Genomic DNA, 19,687 nt, shown 5'->3' with positions numbered 1-19,687 from the left:
CTGAAACATTTGAAATAGCTCTAACTCTAGAGGGACACAAGAATGAATATATAATTACAATTAAAGAAAGAATAGCAGAAGATGGCTGTATTCCCTTTGTTTATTCATTAGGATGGGTGCAATGGTTACTCTCTAGTTATAAACTTCTATGTCATATTTTTCATTTGCATTTGAGATTCAGTTCACTCAGAAATGGCATCATTAGGAAAATTGAAGATAGATGTCACCCGAAACTGTGGCAAGCCTAAGTTGAGTTCCTCTCTTCTTTCCCAGAATATGTAGTTATGGAAATGAATGATGAGGCATTATCACATTGGGCTGGCTCAGATGTAAGGGCCAAATCGTGGTTTGGCAGCTGGGCCCAAGCCTTGAGCTTGCATGCTACCCCCCTTCTCTCCCTTATGCACTCCAATCCCCCCCACTTCCTGTCTGGGCAAATTATACTTTGCTGTTACATCCAAATCAGCAAACGATGTATGTGGTTGCTGATCAAACCAGGATTCCAAACCATGGTCAAACCAGTTCTGGTTTGGAAGGCAAGCACAAAACAGAGTTTGCTGATTCAGACATAGCAGTAAAGCATTATTTTACCATGCCAGGAAGCCAGGGATGGAACTGGAGCAGACATTTGCATTAAGGGTGTAATCCTATGGCCACTAGACAGCAGCTAGATGGCCATAGGATTGGTTGGTTCCCAGAGAATCGCCTCCCCGCCCCCTCCCCTGCCACCTCGTAGGTGGGGCGGATTGTCCCTGGGCTCCACGCTCGTAAGAGCATTGCAGAGAGGGGAAAAAGGGCTGTTCGCAGGGGCAGGGAGTGTGGAAATGCTGGCACAACGCTTCCTATACGATGTCCAGCATCCCAACCCTGCGCTCCGACATCCCGCAGCTAAGCTGAAATCGGCCGTCTAGTCACAAATGCAGGGCAGCTGGAACATGGAGGAAAGGATCCCTTCCGTGCTCCCCCTGCTGTGCATTGGATAGGTGGTCACCTCCGAGTTCGGAGGTGGCCGCCTATTCCCATTGGATTGCTCCTTTAATCACTCGTACTTCAATGCATTTTCCCAACCAATACAAATGACTCTCTTCAATGATTACTTAATTAACTGAAGTACAGAAAACTGAAAGAGCTCCAAATTTAAACCAAAAAAAAATTAATAAGGAGAAAATGGAATAATTGTCTTCATGAAAATGATGATAATGATAACAGATTAACCAATTATCATGACCTTAGGCAAGGTAACTGGATACAAGCAATAACCAGAGGCATTTATGCCAAATCTTATACATAAGGTACCTGCAACACATAACTAGTTCTGAGAGGATACATCAGAAAATGTATTTGATCACTCCTCACAAACACAACTTCTCTATGATCTTTCTTTACATACTGGAGCTTACTGAAGAAATGTATTGGTTCAATTTAGCATTATCTTTGTTCAGGGGACAACTCTAAGCCTCGCCACACATTCAGTTATTAAGGCTCCAATCCTATGAACTCCATGGTACTTACTTCTGAGTAGAAATGTAAAGGATTGTGCTGTATGATAATTTACTGCAGCAAATACATATTTGCATAGCATATATCACATCAATTCAGCAGAGAAGAAGGACTAGATGCAGCTCCCTGCTAAGCATATATTGGTGGTAAACTCCAGGTTACGCCTGCATGATTGATTGATTGATTAATGTATGAGTTGCCTATTGGCCCAAACAGGGCTCCCAAGGGGTAAGGGGAAGCCATAACTTTCAGTTCCACCAATATAAACATCTTTAACCCTGAAAAAGCAATCACTGGCATTTGTGATTAAATAGCCATCCCCTTTTGGCTGAAAAGCATTGTAAAAAGTTGCATTAACAGTCTCATGGATCTCAAATTGTGAAATGTTTCTTCTATATTTGAACAATGCTTGATAAAAGAGCCAAGAGGTTTTAGTACAACAGTGCTAGAGCGAACATGGCATTCCATGCAGATCTCCCTGGCAAGCAAAAATATGGGAAATTGCTTTCATGCAGAAAATTACATCCCTATTCAGAGTTGTAAAAGGGTATGTGAAAGTCCATATTTCTTACTTTATGCCAGGGCTGGAGAATCTGCTGCCCTCCAGATGTTGTTGGACTCCAACGCCTATATGCCCATCAATATACCCTCTGGTCAGTGATGGAGAGAGCTGCAGTCCACCAACATCTGATGGGCAATAGGATCCCCATTCCTTCTGTATGGTATCCTTTTGTTGCATATGTAGAGAAGATCACTCCCCAAAAGTATATATGCATGGTTCTTCTTGAAATGTCACTGTAGACCTTTTTCTTTATGTGGTAGCCATGTTTGGTTCCTGCTTACACATATTGTTGATAGTATGGATACCTATGCTGTAAAGTGCAGTTTGTTTTCTTTAATATGTTTTTCACTAAGTTAGCTTTTTGTCATAGAAACATGATAAAACAATATTAAAAATAATTTTAAAAAATCAGTGTGGCTATTCCAGCAATGCTGAAGATCCTGTTCAATGGTCCTCTTGGCCCTGTTCCTCCCTCCCAGACAAGCTCTTTGTATAACACTTGCCAGGCCAGGCCTGCACAGTTTGTAACCTAGCAAGCTGCCCATAGCCCAATAAACCATGGACAGCAGCCCACTAGAGGCTCAATAACGCTCCTATTTTTGCTGCTCAGCTAGAACTAAAAAAAACAGGGAAGTTCTCAAGCACCTGGCAGGCCAAACTGCATGACTGATAGGCTGCATTTATTGGCGGGTCAAACACGGTACAAGTACATGTGTAGGTGGAAGTGGTGGAGGTGGAGCAATGCCAACAGCTCCCTCTTCACCAACAGTGCAGTTAGGGTTGGTCATTTGCACTGGTGCAAAGGAATAAAGTACACACCTGAGGAAATACTGGGACCTCACTACATTATCTTAAGTAGTGTGGTATCAGCACAGCAGGTCAAGGGACCACTGCTGAGCTGCATAAATTGGAACAAGCATTATACCTTAGCACTTTTTCATTACAACCCAACTTCAAACTAATTATGCATACTCACTTTCTGAGAGAAGTGAATTCAGTTATCTGAATAGAGGAGTATTATTAGGGAAGTAAAGCTGATGTTTCTTTATAGCTAAAAGCAAACGTAACTCCAATTTTCCCTCAAAGAATCATTGTAGGACTGCTGAAAATGTTGCCCTTTAATTCTGTTGTCAATACAGATGTCATAAATTAAGGCTGAGGAGAAGGGCACAGCTCAATGTGCCTGTAGGTTGTAAGATCTGGAATAAGCTTGACCCATATCTGACTTCTTAAGCAGGCAAATACAAGTGTGACAAAAGTTTTCCCTTTGCTCCTCCGATGTTAAGACTCAGGTACATCTGCTTGCAATAAGGGCAAAATATGCTCTTTCAAAAGGTCTGCATGTGTGTGCGTCAACTGACAGCTTTGGGAAGTGAGAGCAAATCTTGGAGCAGGTGTTTGATCTAGCTTGTGTGAGAAAGCAAAAAACCATTACATACATTGGGGGATAAGGCTGCCAATGGAGTGTGTAAAGCAAAAAATAAAATAAAAAGAGAGCACAAGGCATTACTTACATATTAGTCATATTTGTGCTACTGAAAATGATTTATTGAATTCCTTGGCCAATTTGGGCTATCTGAAAGTGATTGCAATTTCATAACTATCAACTAGCCCAGGACAGCTGTTTGACATTTACTAGATCTTCCAACTTGTGTTAGCTGAATAACCACTGCAAGCTTCAGATGGTTGAAATTAGCCCAAAGAAGACCTTGGCAATGTGGGGCATCACTTCCAAAGCCTGCCAGCTTGCTCTGCCCAGGACAAGTGAAAGCTATGCAGGGTGGGCCTGATCCTTGGGCCTCTTGGGACAACAAAGGGGTCTTGGATCCAGGTTTCACAGCCTACTACTAGTGGACAGATCACCAGCGCTAGACCTACTGTGGGCTGCCAGGGATAATTGTGCCATCATCTCATCCTAAGCCCCTCCTGCCAATCAATCTGGGAATTAGGACTGTGGTCATAGTTTCAAGCCCCTTCATGGATCACTGCCTTGTTGTGGCGAAGGGGCTTGCGTAACTCAGTGAAGCCATAAGCTATGCCGTGCAGGGCCACCCAAGATGGACAGGTCATGGCAGAGAGTTCTGACAAAATGTGGTCCACTGGAGAAGGAAATGGCAACCCACTCCAGTATTCTTGCCAAGAAAACCCCATGGAACGTATCACAAGGCTAAAAGAGATGACGCCGGAAGATGAGCCCCTCAGGTCGGAAGGTGTCCAATATGCTACTGGGGAAGAGCAAAGGGTATTTCCAAGTAGCGCCAGAAAGAGTGAAGCGGCTGGGCCAAACCCGAAAGGACACTCAGCTGTGGATGTGTCTGGTGGTGAAAAGAAAATCCGATGCTGTAAAGACCAATATTGTTTAGGAACCTGGAATGTCAGATCAATGATTCAAGGTAAGCTGGAGGTGGTCAAACATGAGATGGCAAGATTGAACATCGACATCTTGGGAATCAGCGAACTAAAATGGACAGGCATGGGCGAATTTAATTCAGGTGACCATCATATCTACTATTGTGGGCAAGAATCCCTTAGAAGAAATGGAGTAGCACTCATAGTCAACAAAAGGGTGGGAAAAGCAGTACTGGGGTACAATCTTAAAAATGATAGAATGATCTCAGTACGAATCCAAGGCAAACCATTCAACATCACAGTAATTCAAGTCTATGCCCCAACCACTGAGGCCGAAGAAGCTGAGGTTGATCGCTTTTATGAAGACCTACAACACCTTCTAGAACTAACACCAAAAAAAGATGTCCTTTTCATCATAGGGGATTGGAATGCTAAAGTAGGAAGTCAAGAAATCACCGGGATAACAGGCAGGCATGGCCTTGGTGTACAAAATGAAGCAGGACAAAAGCTAATAGAGTTTTGCCAAGAGAACATGCTGATCATAGCAAACACTCTTTTCCAACAGCACAAGAGGCGACTCTACACATGGACGTCACCAGATGGTCAATATCGAAATCAGATTGATTATGTCCTTTGCAGCCAAAGATGGAGAAGCTCCATACAGTCAGTCAAAACAAGACCTGGAGCTGACTGTGGCTCAGATCATGAGCTGCTTCTTGCAAAATTTCGGCTTAAATTGAAGAACATAGGGAAAACCACTAAACCGTTCAGGTATGACCTAAATCATATCCCTGATGAATATACAGTGGAGGTGAGGAATAGATTTCAGGGATTAGACCTGATAGACAGAGTGCCTGAGGAACTATGGACGGAGGTCCGTAACATTGTTCAGGAGGCAGCAACGAAATCCATCCCAAAGAAAAAGAAATACAAGAAAGCAAAGTGGCTGTCTGATGAGGCTTTACAAGTAGCTCACGAAAGAAGGGAAGCGAAAAGCAAGGGAGAAAGGGGAAGATATACCCAACTGAATGCAGAGTTCCAGAGAATAGCAAGGAGAGACAAGAAGGCCTTCTTAAATGAACAATGCAAAGAAATCGAGGAAAACAACAGAATGGGAAAGACGAGAGATCTCTTCAAGAAAATTGGAGATCTCAAGGGAATGTTTTGTGCAAAGACGGGCATGATAAAGGACAAAGAAGGCAGGGACCTAACGGAAGCAGATGAGATTAAGAAGAGGTGGCAAGAATACACAGAAGAACTATACAGGAAAGATCTGAATGTCCCTGATAGCCATGATAGTGCGGTCACTGAACTTGAGCCGGACATCCTCGAGAGTGAAGTCAAGTGGGCCTTAGGAAGCATTAGTAACAACAAAGCTAGCGGAGATGACAGTATTCCAGCCGAGTTATTTAAAATCCTAAAAGATGATGCTGTTAAAGTGCTGCAATCAATATGCCAACAAATCTGGAACACTCAACAGTGGCCACAAGACTGGAAAAGGTCAGTTTACATTCCAATTCCAAAGAAGGGCAACGCCAAAGAGTGTTCAAACTACCGCACAATTGCGCTCATTTCACATGCCAGCAAGGTGATGCTCAAAATCCTACAAGCTAGGCTTCAGCAGTATGCGAACCGAGAACTACCGGAAGTACAAGCTGGGTTTAGAAGAGGCAGAGGAACTAGAGATCAAATCGCCAACATTCGCTGCATCATGGAGAAAGCAAGAGAATTCCAGAAAAACGTCTATTTCTGCTTCATTGACTACGCTAAAGCCTTTGATTGTGTGGATCACAACAAACTGTGGCAAATTCTGAAAGTGATGGGAGTACCAGACCACCTTACCCGTCTCCTGAGAAACCTGTACGAGGGTCAAGAAGCAACAGTAAGAACCAGACATGGAACAACCGATTGGTTCCAAATTGGGAAAGGAGTACGACAAGGCTGCATATTGTCACCCTGCTTATTTAACTTATATGCAGAGTACATCATGAGAAATGCCGGGTTGGATGAATCAGAGGTCGGAATTAAGATTGCTGGGAGAATTATCAACAACCTCCGATATGCAGACGATACCACCCTAATGGCAGAAAGCGAAGAGGATCTAAAGAGCCTCTTGTTGAGGGTGAAAGAGGAGAGTGCAAAAGCTGGTTTGAAACTCAACATTAAAAAAACGAAGATCATGGCATCTGGCCCCATCACTTCCTGGCATATAGAAGGGGAAGAAATGGAAGCAGTGACAGATTTTACTTTTTTGGGCTCCAAGATCACCGCAGACGGTGACTGTAGCCATGAAATTAAAAGACGCTTGCTCCTTGGGAGGAAAGCTATGGCCAACCTAGACAGCATAGTAAGAAGCACAGACATCACCTTGCCGACAAAGGTCCGTCTAATCAAAGCTATGGTTTTCCCAGTAGTAATGTATGGCTGTGAGAGCTGGACTATAAGGAAGGCTGAGTGCCGAAGAATTGATGCTTTCGAACTGTAGTGCTGGAGAAGACTCTTACGAGTCCCCTGGACTGCAAGGAGGTCAAATCAGTCCATCCTAAAGGAAATCAACCCTGACTGCTCATTGGAAGGACAGATAATGAAGCTGAAGCTCCAATATTTTGGCCACCTAATGCGAAGAGAAAACTCCCTGGAAAAGACCCTGATGCTGGGAAAGACTGAAGGCAAAAGGAGAAGGGGACGACAGAGGATGAGATGGCTAGATAGCATCACGGATGCAATGAATATGAACTTGAGCACGCTCCGGGAAAGAGCGCAGGACAGGAAGGCCTGGCGTGCTATGGTCCATGGGGTCACGAAGAGTCGGACACGACTGAATGACTGAACAACATAGTTTCAAGAGATGTTATTAATATAGCTTCAGAAAAATACAATTAAAAGGTGCCTGGATGTGCATTTATTTGGACACTTAATTTGCTAATCGGTAATTAAAAGAAAGAATTATTTATTTTTTTCACAACAAATGATTATTTTCACAACAAATCATTAACTGTGCCAGTTCACAAGTCACCATGATTGTGCTTTTCATGAGTGAGCCCTGGCACGTGGTCTCCCATCTCCAGCCTCAGTGCACTGTATGATCCAATTCCGTCCATAGTTTCTGATTTCAAGCAGACCATACATTGCTATTGTACTCAAATCAATCATTTGTGTGAGCCCACCAAACCAGACCTGGAAACCCACTTCAAATTGCGGTTTCCAATTCCAGGTTGGAAGGCAAGTACAAACCATAATTTACCACCATTCACTCCAAAAGGGAACTCAAGCAGTTGAGTGCCAACAGGACTGGAGCCACAACCACATCACTGAGAAAAAAAAGGGAGACATTAACATTCTCTGGTGAACCCTGAGATATGCAGAAACACAAACATTGGAAAGGAGGGGGGCAACACCCCCATCAGAACCCCTCCCCAATGAGCACTGAGTACGCTCAGCAGCCTCCAGGAGCCATGGAATATTGTCAGTTAGAAAAGAAAAATGGAAAAACAAGAAGGGGAGAGAGGGGGAGTGAATTGGCCTGCTTGAGTTCCTTACAGTATATAATATCCTGCAGAAGAGTATGGGTGGGTGGCCAGAACCCTGAATAAGAGCATTCCTGTTAATGGTTAAGGCTACTCTGCAACATTTTGCTAAAGGCCCCCCTTGTTTCAAATGTAATGGCAAAGTATGGTTTGTCCAAAATTGGAAGTCAGGGAAAGAATCAGAGAACTAGAGGGAATGCAGGAGACTGAGGCTTGTTACATGAAAAGCAAAACATGGTGTGGTAAGTAAATAGTGAACCAATATAATACTAAAGCAGGACCCTGGCTTCCTCTACAGAGGACAAGAGGTTGTTGTTTGATGTGTCTTCTGGACCAGGGCTGAGAAGTTTTCATCAAAAAGACATCTTTTTGGAATGACTTCCAAAAAGTCATTCCAAGACATTACAGGTCAGTGAAGGAGTAACAGCCAGCCCTCTACAAGGCAGGGATTGTCTATGCAATTCTAGGGATACACAAGCATCCCTATTGCTCACCTGAAGAGGCTTGATCTTTTGCACATGCTCTAAACGAATGAACACAAAATGCTCATGACTGCTCAAGGTACAAACCACCACCTTTACCACCACTATTTGCATCAATTTCCACTAGGGATAAAGTGGAAATTGACACAAATAGCGTCCCTTTCCCACTGCAGACATATGCTACAGCACATGTAGCCAGTCTTCTCCATTGCAAAGTGCCCGTCCCCACCTTCACTGCCTCTCTACTCCAGACTACTCCTATGTAGTTTTAGTGGTTCATTGAGGGGAGGAGGGCAATGGAATGAAGAGAGAGCAACTGTGCAGGTGGAGCAGGCCCTGTTAGTAGCCTGTTCACAGCAGGCAATGAGCTGGGTCTCACTCGACCCACACCTACCTGTGAGAAATCAAATGGGGGCTTGATTTCTCATGTCAGCTCCATAGGATTTGCCATCCATTTAGAATTTCCAGCTTCTGCCACAGGGATACCCAGACAAGTCTCCCAACTGGCCTCAGTTGCGCTCCAAGAACTGACACAAAGGAAACTCAGGCACAGGATGGCTGTTTTAAATATGACGATGTGAGCAATTTATGTAAAGAAGCTGACCTGCACAGAATCAGATCGTAAACACACATATAAATGGCAGGCAAGAAGCCCAGTACTGCTCATGGCAGATGCTTGGTATCATTGGCTCGCCATGAGCTGGAATTACCATATGACCCCATTTGAATTTGTCAAACAACATAACTAGGTGTTAACCTATACTAGCTCTTAAGGGTCTAATTAAAATGTTACCTGTGTGGCACAGGGTGACAGTAGCATAGAAAGCAACCATGTCAACCCATCTGCCCCCATGGTACTTGTTTATAGATGTTACCAGAGCAGTGTGGTTCTGAACCACACCAAAAAAACTGGCACCCTGCAAAGGTAACGTTTGAATCTAGCCTAAGATGGGTCCTAAAGGAGAATAAAAACAGAAAAGGAGAGTTTACATTTTATTGCTGTTTTCTTTTAGTCATAAAGCTCAACCTTAACTCCCTAAGAGTGAATTACTCAGGGATAAATCATATTAATACGTTCTCCCAACCACAAATGGCATGTGAGGAGTATTACATTCCTCCTCATTATTACAATTTGAGAGAAAAACGGTTATTGTGCAGCAGCATGCAGGTATTAATCCACTCAAGGCCCTGTGGATAGGGAAGAAGTGACAAAAGCTTAGAATGCCCTACTGTTTAATAATAGTCAGCATTATTAAAAATAATTTAATGTAGAAGGCCTATCTCTATTAACCTCTGTGAAACACTTTATATTTAGATAATCATTGCCTCATTTGTACATAAACTTTTTCATAGGAGACATATCCCTTCAAGACTCCCGAGAACCTTTGGCAAATCTAAAAGCACAATAAAATTACAAAATCAATCAGAGAAGCAGCGGTTCTCCTTCTCTGGCTCCCAAACATCTCTCATATTGATCATCAGCCAGAAGATCCAATAAAATAACTGCTCCCTTTCCACACCACATTTTCCCCCAAATAAAAATTCCAGTCTCATCTGTAGCTGCCTTTCTTAAGTAAATGGGCTTCTGCATACACCTCCAAGGTAAGAGAAGGAAGGCAAGTCCATAACAAACTAATGCAGAAAAGCTTTTGATGAAATCTTAATTATTTAAATAATGTGTTGATATAGCCTCTTAATGCTAATTTCTCATGGTATTTCTCTTGAACATGTTTTTAGAACCATGGTTAGAAGAAAAATGCTCCAATGGGCAACAAAAGACTAAGAGCTGGTTCTCCCAGGCGTTTTCTTATTCTGATGAGGAGTACCAGCCTACCCTTGACCATGCAGAGAATGGTGATTCACTGATACGACCAGTGGTTGTTCTTGAGACCACAGCAGGCATTTTTTTGCAGCTGCAACTACATAAGCAACACAGTTTCTCGTACCCCCTTCCCATGTTACTTAACTTCATATATTACCATTCATTATGTATGAGCCTCCCCAATGGTAGCCATGTACAGTCCAGGACAGTCTGGGTTGCTTGTATGCCGGGAGAAAAGATAGCGTGAACTGGGCCTAAGTTACACACTAACTGGGCATAAAATAATATTTGCCAAGACCAAAAACACACACACGTTACAATAGTCATAAGCTTATTGCTCTTTCCCTCAAATAAAGACATACTAGGAAGGCACTCCTCTTTGTTGTTGTTGTTGTGCACATTATAGCCCGTTGTGGGTGAAAAGCCCCAAACTACAAGTATAACTCTCCCTTGTATTGTTAAGTAATTGAAGAAAATACTGTGTAAACCTATCTGTGAATTAAGAAAGGAAGATCTACAGGGAAGCCAAAAAAACAAGTGCAACAGTGTAAACGCCACAGAAAAATTCAATCAGTATCAGAGCTATGAGGTAGAATTTTTTAGTGGGTTTATCGGAAAGGAAATAAGCTTCCTATTCCTCCATGCTAGGAGGCGGCACCCTGAGATATGATGTTTGGAGACCATAAGAGGTATTTGTTTTACAGTAAATGTTCCCTAGAATTGCAATTTTAACCACATCGCAGTGCCAATACCCTTTTTAAAGGGCTCAGAGGCGACGAACAGGATGTAAGAACACAGTGGTTTTATTAAGGATGCTCCCTGGCTTCCGCACGTCCGAAAACAAGAGACTTCACAATACAGTACAGACCGACACTGTATTCAGAATAAAGATGCCAAAGATTGAGATGCAATTGGTTTGAGGAAGTCCTGCACGCAGATCAGCTTGTTTAAAACTGTTGTAGTAATGAAGGTAGCTGTTCACACAAGCCTCTAGAAAGGAACATCTAAAAAGTATTGTTCTTGGAAGAGAAGGTACAAAACATAATAATGCCCTAAAAATATTCAGCATAAAATGTATTTTAGTTTGCTAAATGCCAAGGTCTGAAATTATGGTGGAAAAGATTTAGGTACCGTCAATTAGAGGACAGGAAGGCCTGGCGTGCTATGGCCATGGGGTCACAAAGAGTCGGACACGACTTAATGACTGAACAAACAAAAAAACTGTCAATTAGCCCAATAAGAGTATCAAGTTCTGTATAGCAGGATGATCCCACAGAAGTGTGGAAGCTATCATAAGTTTAGGATCAGTAAACTTAGAGCTTCTCTTTCATGAGTGATTAAGGACATATCTTTGGAAAACTTTATGTAAATTAGATTAAGGTGCTGCTGTCTTTTCTACTTGACAAGGAACAGAGTTGAAATATTTTACCTCACAGGAATTGTCTATCACATGATCATATGCACACTGATGCACTGCAAATGTAATTGAATACCTAGTAACTATTGACAGTTATTTTCTTCCACTACTGCGGCAGCACAGCTTTCTTTCAGCAGACTTGATGACTACAACAACTGACTCCCATATTGTTTTAAAGACACGTGGCGCCAGTAGTGACAGCCAAAAGAAACTTAGTTGCTGCCATCATTGCATCTACAAAATGGCATCCAGGGGAATTGCTCTATAAATCCAGAATGTTTATACCCCAAAGACACAGAAAGATCATATCTGTGCTGCAGCTAACACCGACTTTGTAGGCAAAATACGGTTACTATATCCTGTGTTGATGAATCTGTTTCAGTTGGTATGTCTACCCATTTTAAATTGTTTGATAGTGACAGTTTGAAGTAACTGTAGTTTGAAGTAAGTAGAGAAAGGCTGAGAAAAACCCATTCCTTTCACTAAATTGGAATTAAGAATATATATGACAGTTTCTCTTTGCCATCTTTTTACCTCTGGTAGAAGAAATTATTCAAAGGCAGACAGTGGAACTCCAAACCATTTGTGACAAAAATTTCCATTTGACATCTGTTGTCAACTTGTTAATTACATTTTCCACTTTGGTACTTCCCAAGCTGGGGGGGTGGGGATTGACAAGTTCTTTGATAAGTATGGAATATGGCTCTACTGGGTTAAATGAAGTAATGGGTGGAGAGGATGAAACTGACAAGGATATTTACGAGCGCCTCTGTGGGGCTACATAGCGGACAGCCAGACTTGCGATCATGCACACTTGTGCAAGAAAAAATATTTTAAAAAACAACCTCAAATTGCACAAATTCCAATTTGCACAAATGGTGGCAACCCCCCACACCCCCAGCACCATTTTTTCCAGGAATGGTGGTGGGGGGGATCTGCTACAGTCCACCACTGCTTACCAGAATGGAAAAATTTTGGAATCCCAGCAGGTACCAAGTTGGGGAAGGCCGTACTAGCAGATGCCATTGACCAAAAAATCCCTGATGCAATATGTCCATTATAGAAGACTGCTGCAGCTTTATATCTTACCCAACTTCTTTTTCCACTAGTGATACTGATGTCCTGAGAGCATGGCTTCATCATCTGAAGCCATCATAGGAAATTCAAGAAATCTACAATTTTCTTAGTCACTGAATTACATTTATTACAAATCAGAGATAAATTTGAAGACACTGAGCATAGAGCACTTGAAAAAAAACAGGCATTTTTTCAGGCCTATCACAGCCTAGACTATAAGCAAAACTTTGAATAGATCTCTCAAGCTTTACTTCTTCCAATGTTCTCTCCATAATGGACACCACAGTACATTTCATTTTGCTTTTTCTAATATCAAGTTCTAATGTGCAATCCCTCCGTCAACACCATTTTTTCTATAGTCTTCTCAAAAGATATCAGAATACCCCACTAGCTTCAAAAGGCATTGCTTGAACAGAATCACCACATAGTCTGCCATGGCTGGATCTAGTGGTTGAAACAATGCAGTGTAGAATCAGAGATTTAAAATACTGTACGATGCAGGAAAGACTTTTTTTTTTTTTTGGTTCTCCAGTGTTGAGACATTCCATGGAGGAATCCCACGACAAGAGTTACATTGTTTAGACTTCATCTATTATTCCAGGAGTCCTCCTGCTACTTACATAGCTAATGTTTCCAGAACCTCTGATGCCAGGATCTCTGTGGGGCAAGTCATTATCCTAGTGGTCATGGTTTTATAAATTTTTGCCAAAGATACCAACACAGACAGAACTAAAGTAGCTGGTGCTATGGTGATAATGGTGCTCTGGTAGTTCCAATAGTGAAGTTAAAGGGAGGTCCTTCAAAATTCGAATGCTGAGAATATTCTGGATGTTCTATCAATGCAGGTACCCTCCCGAAAAATGCACTGAAGTCTCAAAAGAACAGAAGACGGTTCAGAGTTCCAAGTATGCTCATTGCGAAATAACAAAATCAGCTTGACAAAAGACATTTTAAAACATCATTAAAAGGCTAATTATGCAATGCCTACCAACTTCCTTTTGTCTAGTATGAAAGGGAATGTTCTTACTTTACCAGGGTGAATATAATAGTCTATGAATTATAAGATCAAAGAGGCAAACTGTATGTTTTCGAAAGTAAAAATTCCTTCACCAAGTTTTACACTTACCACAGCTAAAAGAGCTGTGTGAAGGGATCAGCACTAAACCCAAAGGACAGGCTGTGCACAGCAAGAAAGAGAGCAACTCCCTCGTGCTTTTTGCAGGTCACTATGAAGGACCATGTTAGCAGATCCACTCCAGACCCTTAACAGGCAGCTCTGCTGCTACCAGTAATTAGCTTGGACAGCTCTGGCTCCAAGAGTAGCAGCAAGGCTACGCCATAATGAGCTCAGCTGGGATTAGCAGGACAGGGCAGGGAACCAAGAGAGCTGAGGCATTCTGCATTGCGTATGTATCAAGGAGATCAAACAAGGATGGCTGGCTAGGTTATCCCCTCACCACCTCATTCCAAAAATGAAGCACGGCAGTGTGTAAAATACAGGCTAATGAAGAGCGACACCTCCAACAGATGAGAGCCACATTAATTAACACAATCCCTAGATCATGTAATACAATTTCAGTTAGTGCTAGCAAACTTGTTGTCACTGATTTAAAGGGGATGGGAGGGAGACTAATGTTTTTCCTCTCTCTTTCTGGTAGAGGAAGATGATTTAATTTTGGTATTTGAAAGGAATTCCTCTGTGTGGCCTTCAAGCCCCAACAAGAAAAAAGATTCAGAGAACTAACAGCACATTTCTCAATGTATATGTTGTTTTTTAAATAAAGAAACTTACTTTTCAATCAATAGCTTTTTGTGTTCCTTTTTGAAATATGCCAGTTCATTCCACACAGCATCAGAATCTTCTTGACATAGATGCTGGGGATCCGAACGCTCCTTTCCACTTTTACTGCTTCCAGGCCTGTTTATTAAAAAAAAAAAATTCTATAAAATAAATAGATTTTAAATCCCAGAGAAAAACATGCAATACCCAATACTTGATATTGCTACATGTAGTGATATTACTGAAACCACTATCCTAAATTTGGCTGTATAGAAATTAAAGCTTTAGTTAAGTAATTTCAGAAAAATAAACTGCTGATATGGCACCAGGGTTCAGAACTGATGTGTGTCAGATCATAGAGAACTCATTCATACTGTCAGCGGAGAGCAAGTTAAAGGAAGACCTGTCAGACTCAGTCTCAGGGAAAGGTTAGGAGCTGCCAATTGTCTCAGTGTCTAGTGACAACTGTTCCTTAAGTGACACGAACACTTGATCTGACAAAAGCTAGTAACCTCTTCCTATGTTAAAATAGCACAATGTAATAAACACAGAGAGATAAGAGAAAGAAGGAAGATATTAAAGGGAAAAAAAGGGAAAACATTACGTGATTTCAAACCCTATACTTTTAAGGAAATTACAAAAACACCCCCTGAATTGTAGAACTAAAATTTTCAGAAGTTCAATGATGCTTAAATTATTTCAAGGGCCCTAGTATTGGCAATGACACACAAGGGTCCCTGGGGCCGGAAAACTGAAGTGTTTACTATTTTGCTGTAAATGCAGGAAGTGAGATTGTCTAGATACAGAAAAGTTTCCCTTTACAGCCACAGTGGCCAACTTTATTAGAAAGATGCTTCAACAGTTGTACAGATGTATGGATTTCTACCCAACAAGTTATTTTTAGTCTTCAGTAATCAATGAAAACACAAGTTGTACAGTACTAGCAAGTCACCTTTTCCATATTAGAGCTCATAACATAGACCATAACATTGCAATAACTAAAAGCTGTGTAACAGTAGTTTCTGTAGAGATTGACATATTAATCCCTACCCCATGGTGCTCTATATGGAACTCAGAGCCAGCTTACATTTACAGTCGCCCCATGATTCATGACTGTAATGTCATGGATCTTTTCACTGTATGTTGCAGACTGCATTACGGTGAGCTGGTTCATGCTTATGCCTCAGCTACTGGATGGTTCAGAAATGAAATGAAATGAAAATAAATAAAATAAAATAAAATAAAATATGCCAATTTCCATGCAAATGCCTCAAGAGAATGAAGAGTACCAGCAGACTCACAGGCAGCCAGAGCTCATGCAGAGGCAGTTTTTGAGAACTAACACTTCCACATGGAGGCTGTACATGCAGTGTCTTGGTAGTCCTTTATCAGACTGTTAGAAGTTCACAAATCACGGTGGCTTAAGACACCAACCCAATGTGGAGGCACCATTTCCCACAAATTGTACTTCCAAGTGAGTAATACTGTCAGCAAGCCCATTGTCAGGCCAGTTCACCCCCAAAGCAACCATAATGATGCAGTCTACAGCTTTCTGTGATGAGGTCCATTACATTACAGTCATGCATGAAATGTCTTTTTTTATTCATGGTGTTCAAAACTCCAACTGCCTGATAGTCAAAGTGCAGAGTTCTGGTCTGTATATGGAAAACTGAATTCAAATCGCTGCACATATCACTCCATAAAACTCACTGGACGGCCTCGAAGAAGTCACTGTCATCAACCAAACCTACCCATGCCCCCAGGGTTGTTGCCAACATAAAACTGGATAAATCCACCTGCATTGCCTTGATCTCCTTAGCACCAGTTTGCTATTTGGGAAGAATAAATCATTTGAATTTGAGCAGAATGTTATTGCTGTATATCTGCAGCTAAGTGCAGGCTTCTGGTGTCTTTCTTTGGAAGGAATTCCGAAATGCAACTGTAAACATGTTGAAACACAAATATTACATGGAAGTCTTTGTGGCAAGGACTGACCATCTAAAGTGGTCATGACATTATCATTTGCTCCATTTAAGTTTGTTGTGCTGAGAATGCAGAGATCTGACGCTGATCCCACTTGAAGTGGACAGGAAAAGGTAAATAAGCAACAACCATCAAGAGACAATCTCTCTAATTAATGTCCTACATGAGCAATCTTACTGAATATGAGTTGTGAGTGCAAAACTGGACTGAAATAACCAAGTGGTATGAGATACATTGGCCACAGTTAACAGTCTTTAACATGCAGTGATTTGTAAGACCTGTAGTGGAAGAAACCACATAAATACAGTTCAAATTAATATTGATAAGAGAATCAAGCAATGGTATCATCCTTGAATTAAATGATACACTAGAGTATTTATACCTGCACATATTCTTCATAACTATGTTGTGCCTATTATCCATATAATTATGCATTTAAATTACAACTATTTAGTTTTTTCTTTTAAATGATTCATTAATTCTATTAGATTCTTATACTGTTACTTCTGGGCTGAATGTATATATGGTTTTATTGTTCTAAGCCATCTCAAGAGCTTTGTAAGGCTAAATGGCAGCATGCAAGTTTTTGAATAACTAAAAATAAAGTAAGATTTTATTATGCACATTCTAAACATTAGGAATTTTAAATTAAAATCTTTGTATTGTTTTAAAAAGAAATTAAACTTTCTGAAAATGACAAAGAGCACAGCTGTTTTTCAGAGCACTACACAACCTTTTACATACATGCATACAATGCCCTGTATTTAGTTATCACACACAGTGTACCGTACTGTCTGTGTAAGCGATAAGTAGAATAATTTTTGAGAGAAATAGTTCCAGATTGAGGCAATGTTTTACTTATATCTATCTACTATGTTATTCTTTGGCATTTTTGTAAAAACAACATGGCAAATTCAAGGAACATTTGATTCCTTTGTTGCTGTAATCCTGAGATTTCCTGTATCTTAGTAAGGATGGATAAGCCTTAAGGTAAAGTGTGGATCAGCCAGTTTGTGTAACGTGTAATCTTTCCCTAATCTGTCTAAAGTGGCAAACAATATTAATGTTCTGGTCTAATTATGCCTTAAAAGGGCATCTCTCAAATTGACCTCACAAGGGAACAAAACATCTCATAACTCCCTTTACATAGTTTAATTAAAAATCCTCAGCCTGATTCTAATGTACCGTGGGTGCTTCGTTGCCCACATGGAGCTCCTAAAAAGCAAGAGTTCCCCATTCACTAAAATGTTGGGGCTAATTTCATATGCACAGTAGGCATGGAAAGTGTGGAGCTGTCCCCGACACTGAAATAAATGGGAAAACTCTCCATAGGCATCTCAAATCACCAGTGAAAAGAGCCCAATGCAGCTTTGAAACCATTTTTGCCATCCTTTGGATTCAGGTTCTAGATAAAACTCTGTACTACACCCTGTTTGGGTCTTTCCTGAAGATCAGTTTATCTAGAATAACTGTGTGGCTATTGCCTATTTGTTACAGAGGATGCAGACACCTTTGCTCAGGGTAGTATATTGATTACATGGGTATCACATTGTCCCAGCAATCAAATAGCAATATTTTGTTAATAATATTATAGCTGCCCACAGCTACTATAATAGTCACTAGTGCTTTGTGAAATGTGGTCATCCGGGGCTGTGATAAGCAACACAACTTCTTCCCCCTCGCCCTTCATTCACTTTGTGATTTTTTAAAAAGAAGCTATGCCTTCTTATTGTGCATGAGCAAATACAGCCCTTTAAATATTAAAGAATGTGGAAACACCAGCAAGGTGAGTCCCTCTCTTCCACAAGGAATGATTTCAAGAACCATTTCTTTAGTTATCTGAAGGCTTTCCAGTGGGGCAGCGCTGGGAGCATACAACTGCCAATTAAGAAAAATCAACTAGGCTTATAGTAACCTATACAGCTTCATATAGAGTTTCTATGGAATTTATTCATATACCCAGTGGAAGAGGTATATTCAGTCAACATGCGTACTTGCTATTGAAACCAGAGCTTTTCCACAGAGAGGAACATCTATGCTGATTTGCTGGAGATCTCATTCTGGGATCTCATTCTAAATGGCTCGAAGAAAACTATTTTTATTTAATTTGGTAAATGTGCCCAAATGTCTTACAAGTAACTCTGCCCATTAAAAGCCAAAAATTAAACAGCTGCTACTACTTAAACACACCTACGATCCCACACAGCCATCATCAAGATGCTCCCCATTTGGTGTCACGGGTTGGGAGGTGGGGAGCAAATCATGGAAGCAGAAAAGACGGTCACTTCATCTCTTTTAATAAACCCAGCATACAGCTACCATCTACAGGGAATAAAAAAGCAGCAAAGGCCCCTACAGGAATCAATACAAGGCCTTGATTCAGAGTTATTCCTAAAAACCCATTCAAAGAAGTAGCAGACTATCAATTAGTTTTACTGTTATTTTCCTTCACCACTGCTAAATCTCTATCTCTCATGGTTATAATGCAGTCATTCCCTTCTTCTTATAATTTATAAGCATCAATGAACAATGATGTTTAATTAGAAATGTAATCTGTGAAAACCTAGCTTTTATTTCAGAATGGCTGCTTGGTCCATGTGGTCCATCAGTCCCTTTTCATCACTGTTAAAATTACCCAGATCTATGTGTTGTTACTCCAACAATTATGTGGTGAGAACAGAATACAACACACTCTACCATTTTGTAGTGTAATGACCTGAGATATAAGAAGCCCATCTAGCCCAGTATTTTCTATTCTAAATGGCAGCAGCTCTCAGACAATCAGGCAGAGATCTTTCCCAGTCCTGTTAACAGATCCTTTACCTGAATATTTTATCCACTGAAACCAAGACTTGCGTTCTACTAATAACAACTATAATAGAATTATCAAGAGTAATGCTAGGATATCACACAGCATTAGTTGGCAACAGAGATCAGGAATAATTATCATCAGATGTAGCACCAACATTATTTTGTGGCCCAGAGAACTGGCAGATACAGGGTGGGGATAGAGCTAGAAATGTATCACATGTACACCGTACCAATATGTCCCAATTTGGATTCCCAGATTAATTTGAAAGAATGCTTAAATATATATTTATCGATGTTAGAAGTACTTAAGTTGTCCACAGTTTAAAACACAGGTTGTTCTTGTCCATCATTCATAAAAGTTATAGCCAAATGACTTG

General features: G+C 40.9%; 1 protein-coding gene across 2 annotated transcripts in view; it reads right to left on the bottom strand.

The window, feature by feature from the left end:
- Positions 1-19,687, bottom strand: part of CNTLN (centlein) — a 267,130-nt gene that overhangs the window by 100,914 nt on the left and 146,529 nt on the right. For both annotated transcript variants that reach the window (XM_084834565.1, XM_084834566.1), the window contains one exon: positions 14,529-14,654. In XM_084834565.1, coding sequence (XP_084690691.1) covers positions 14,529-14,654 — 126 coding nt within the window. The remainder of the gene's footprint in view (positions 1-14,528; positions 14,655-19,687) is intronic.

Source organism: Heloderma suspectum, chromosome 2 (assembly GCF_057233095.1).
Source record: "Heloderma suspectum isolate Gila_16-S chromosome 2, 16-S_ref, whole genome shotgun sequence".
Lineage (NCBI taxonomy): Eukaryota > Metazoa > Chordata > Lepidosauria > Squamata > Helodermatidae > Heloderma > Heloderma suspectum.
The sequence above is the reverse complement of the archived record's forward strand: the minus strand, read 5'-3'. Positions and strand labels throughout refer to the sequence as shown.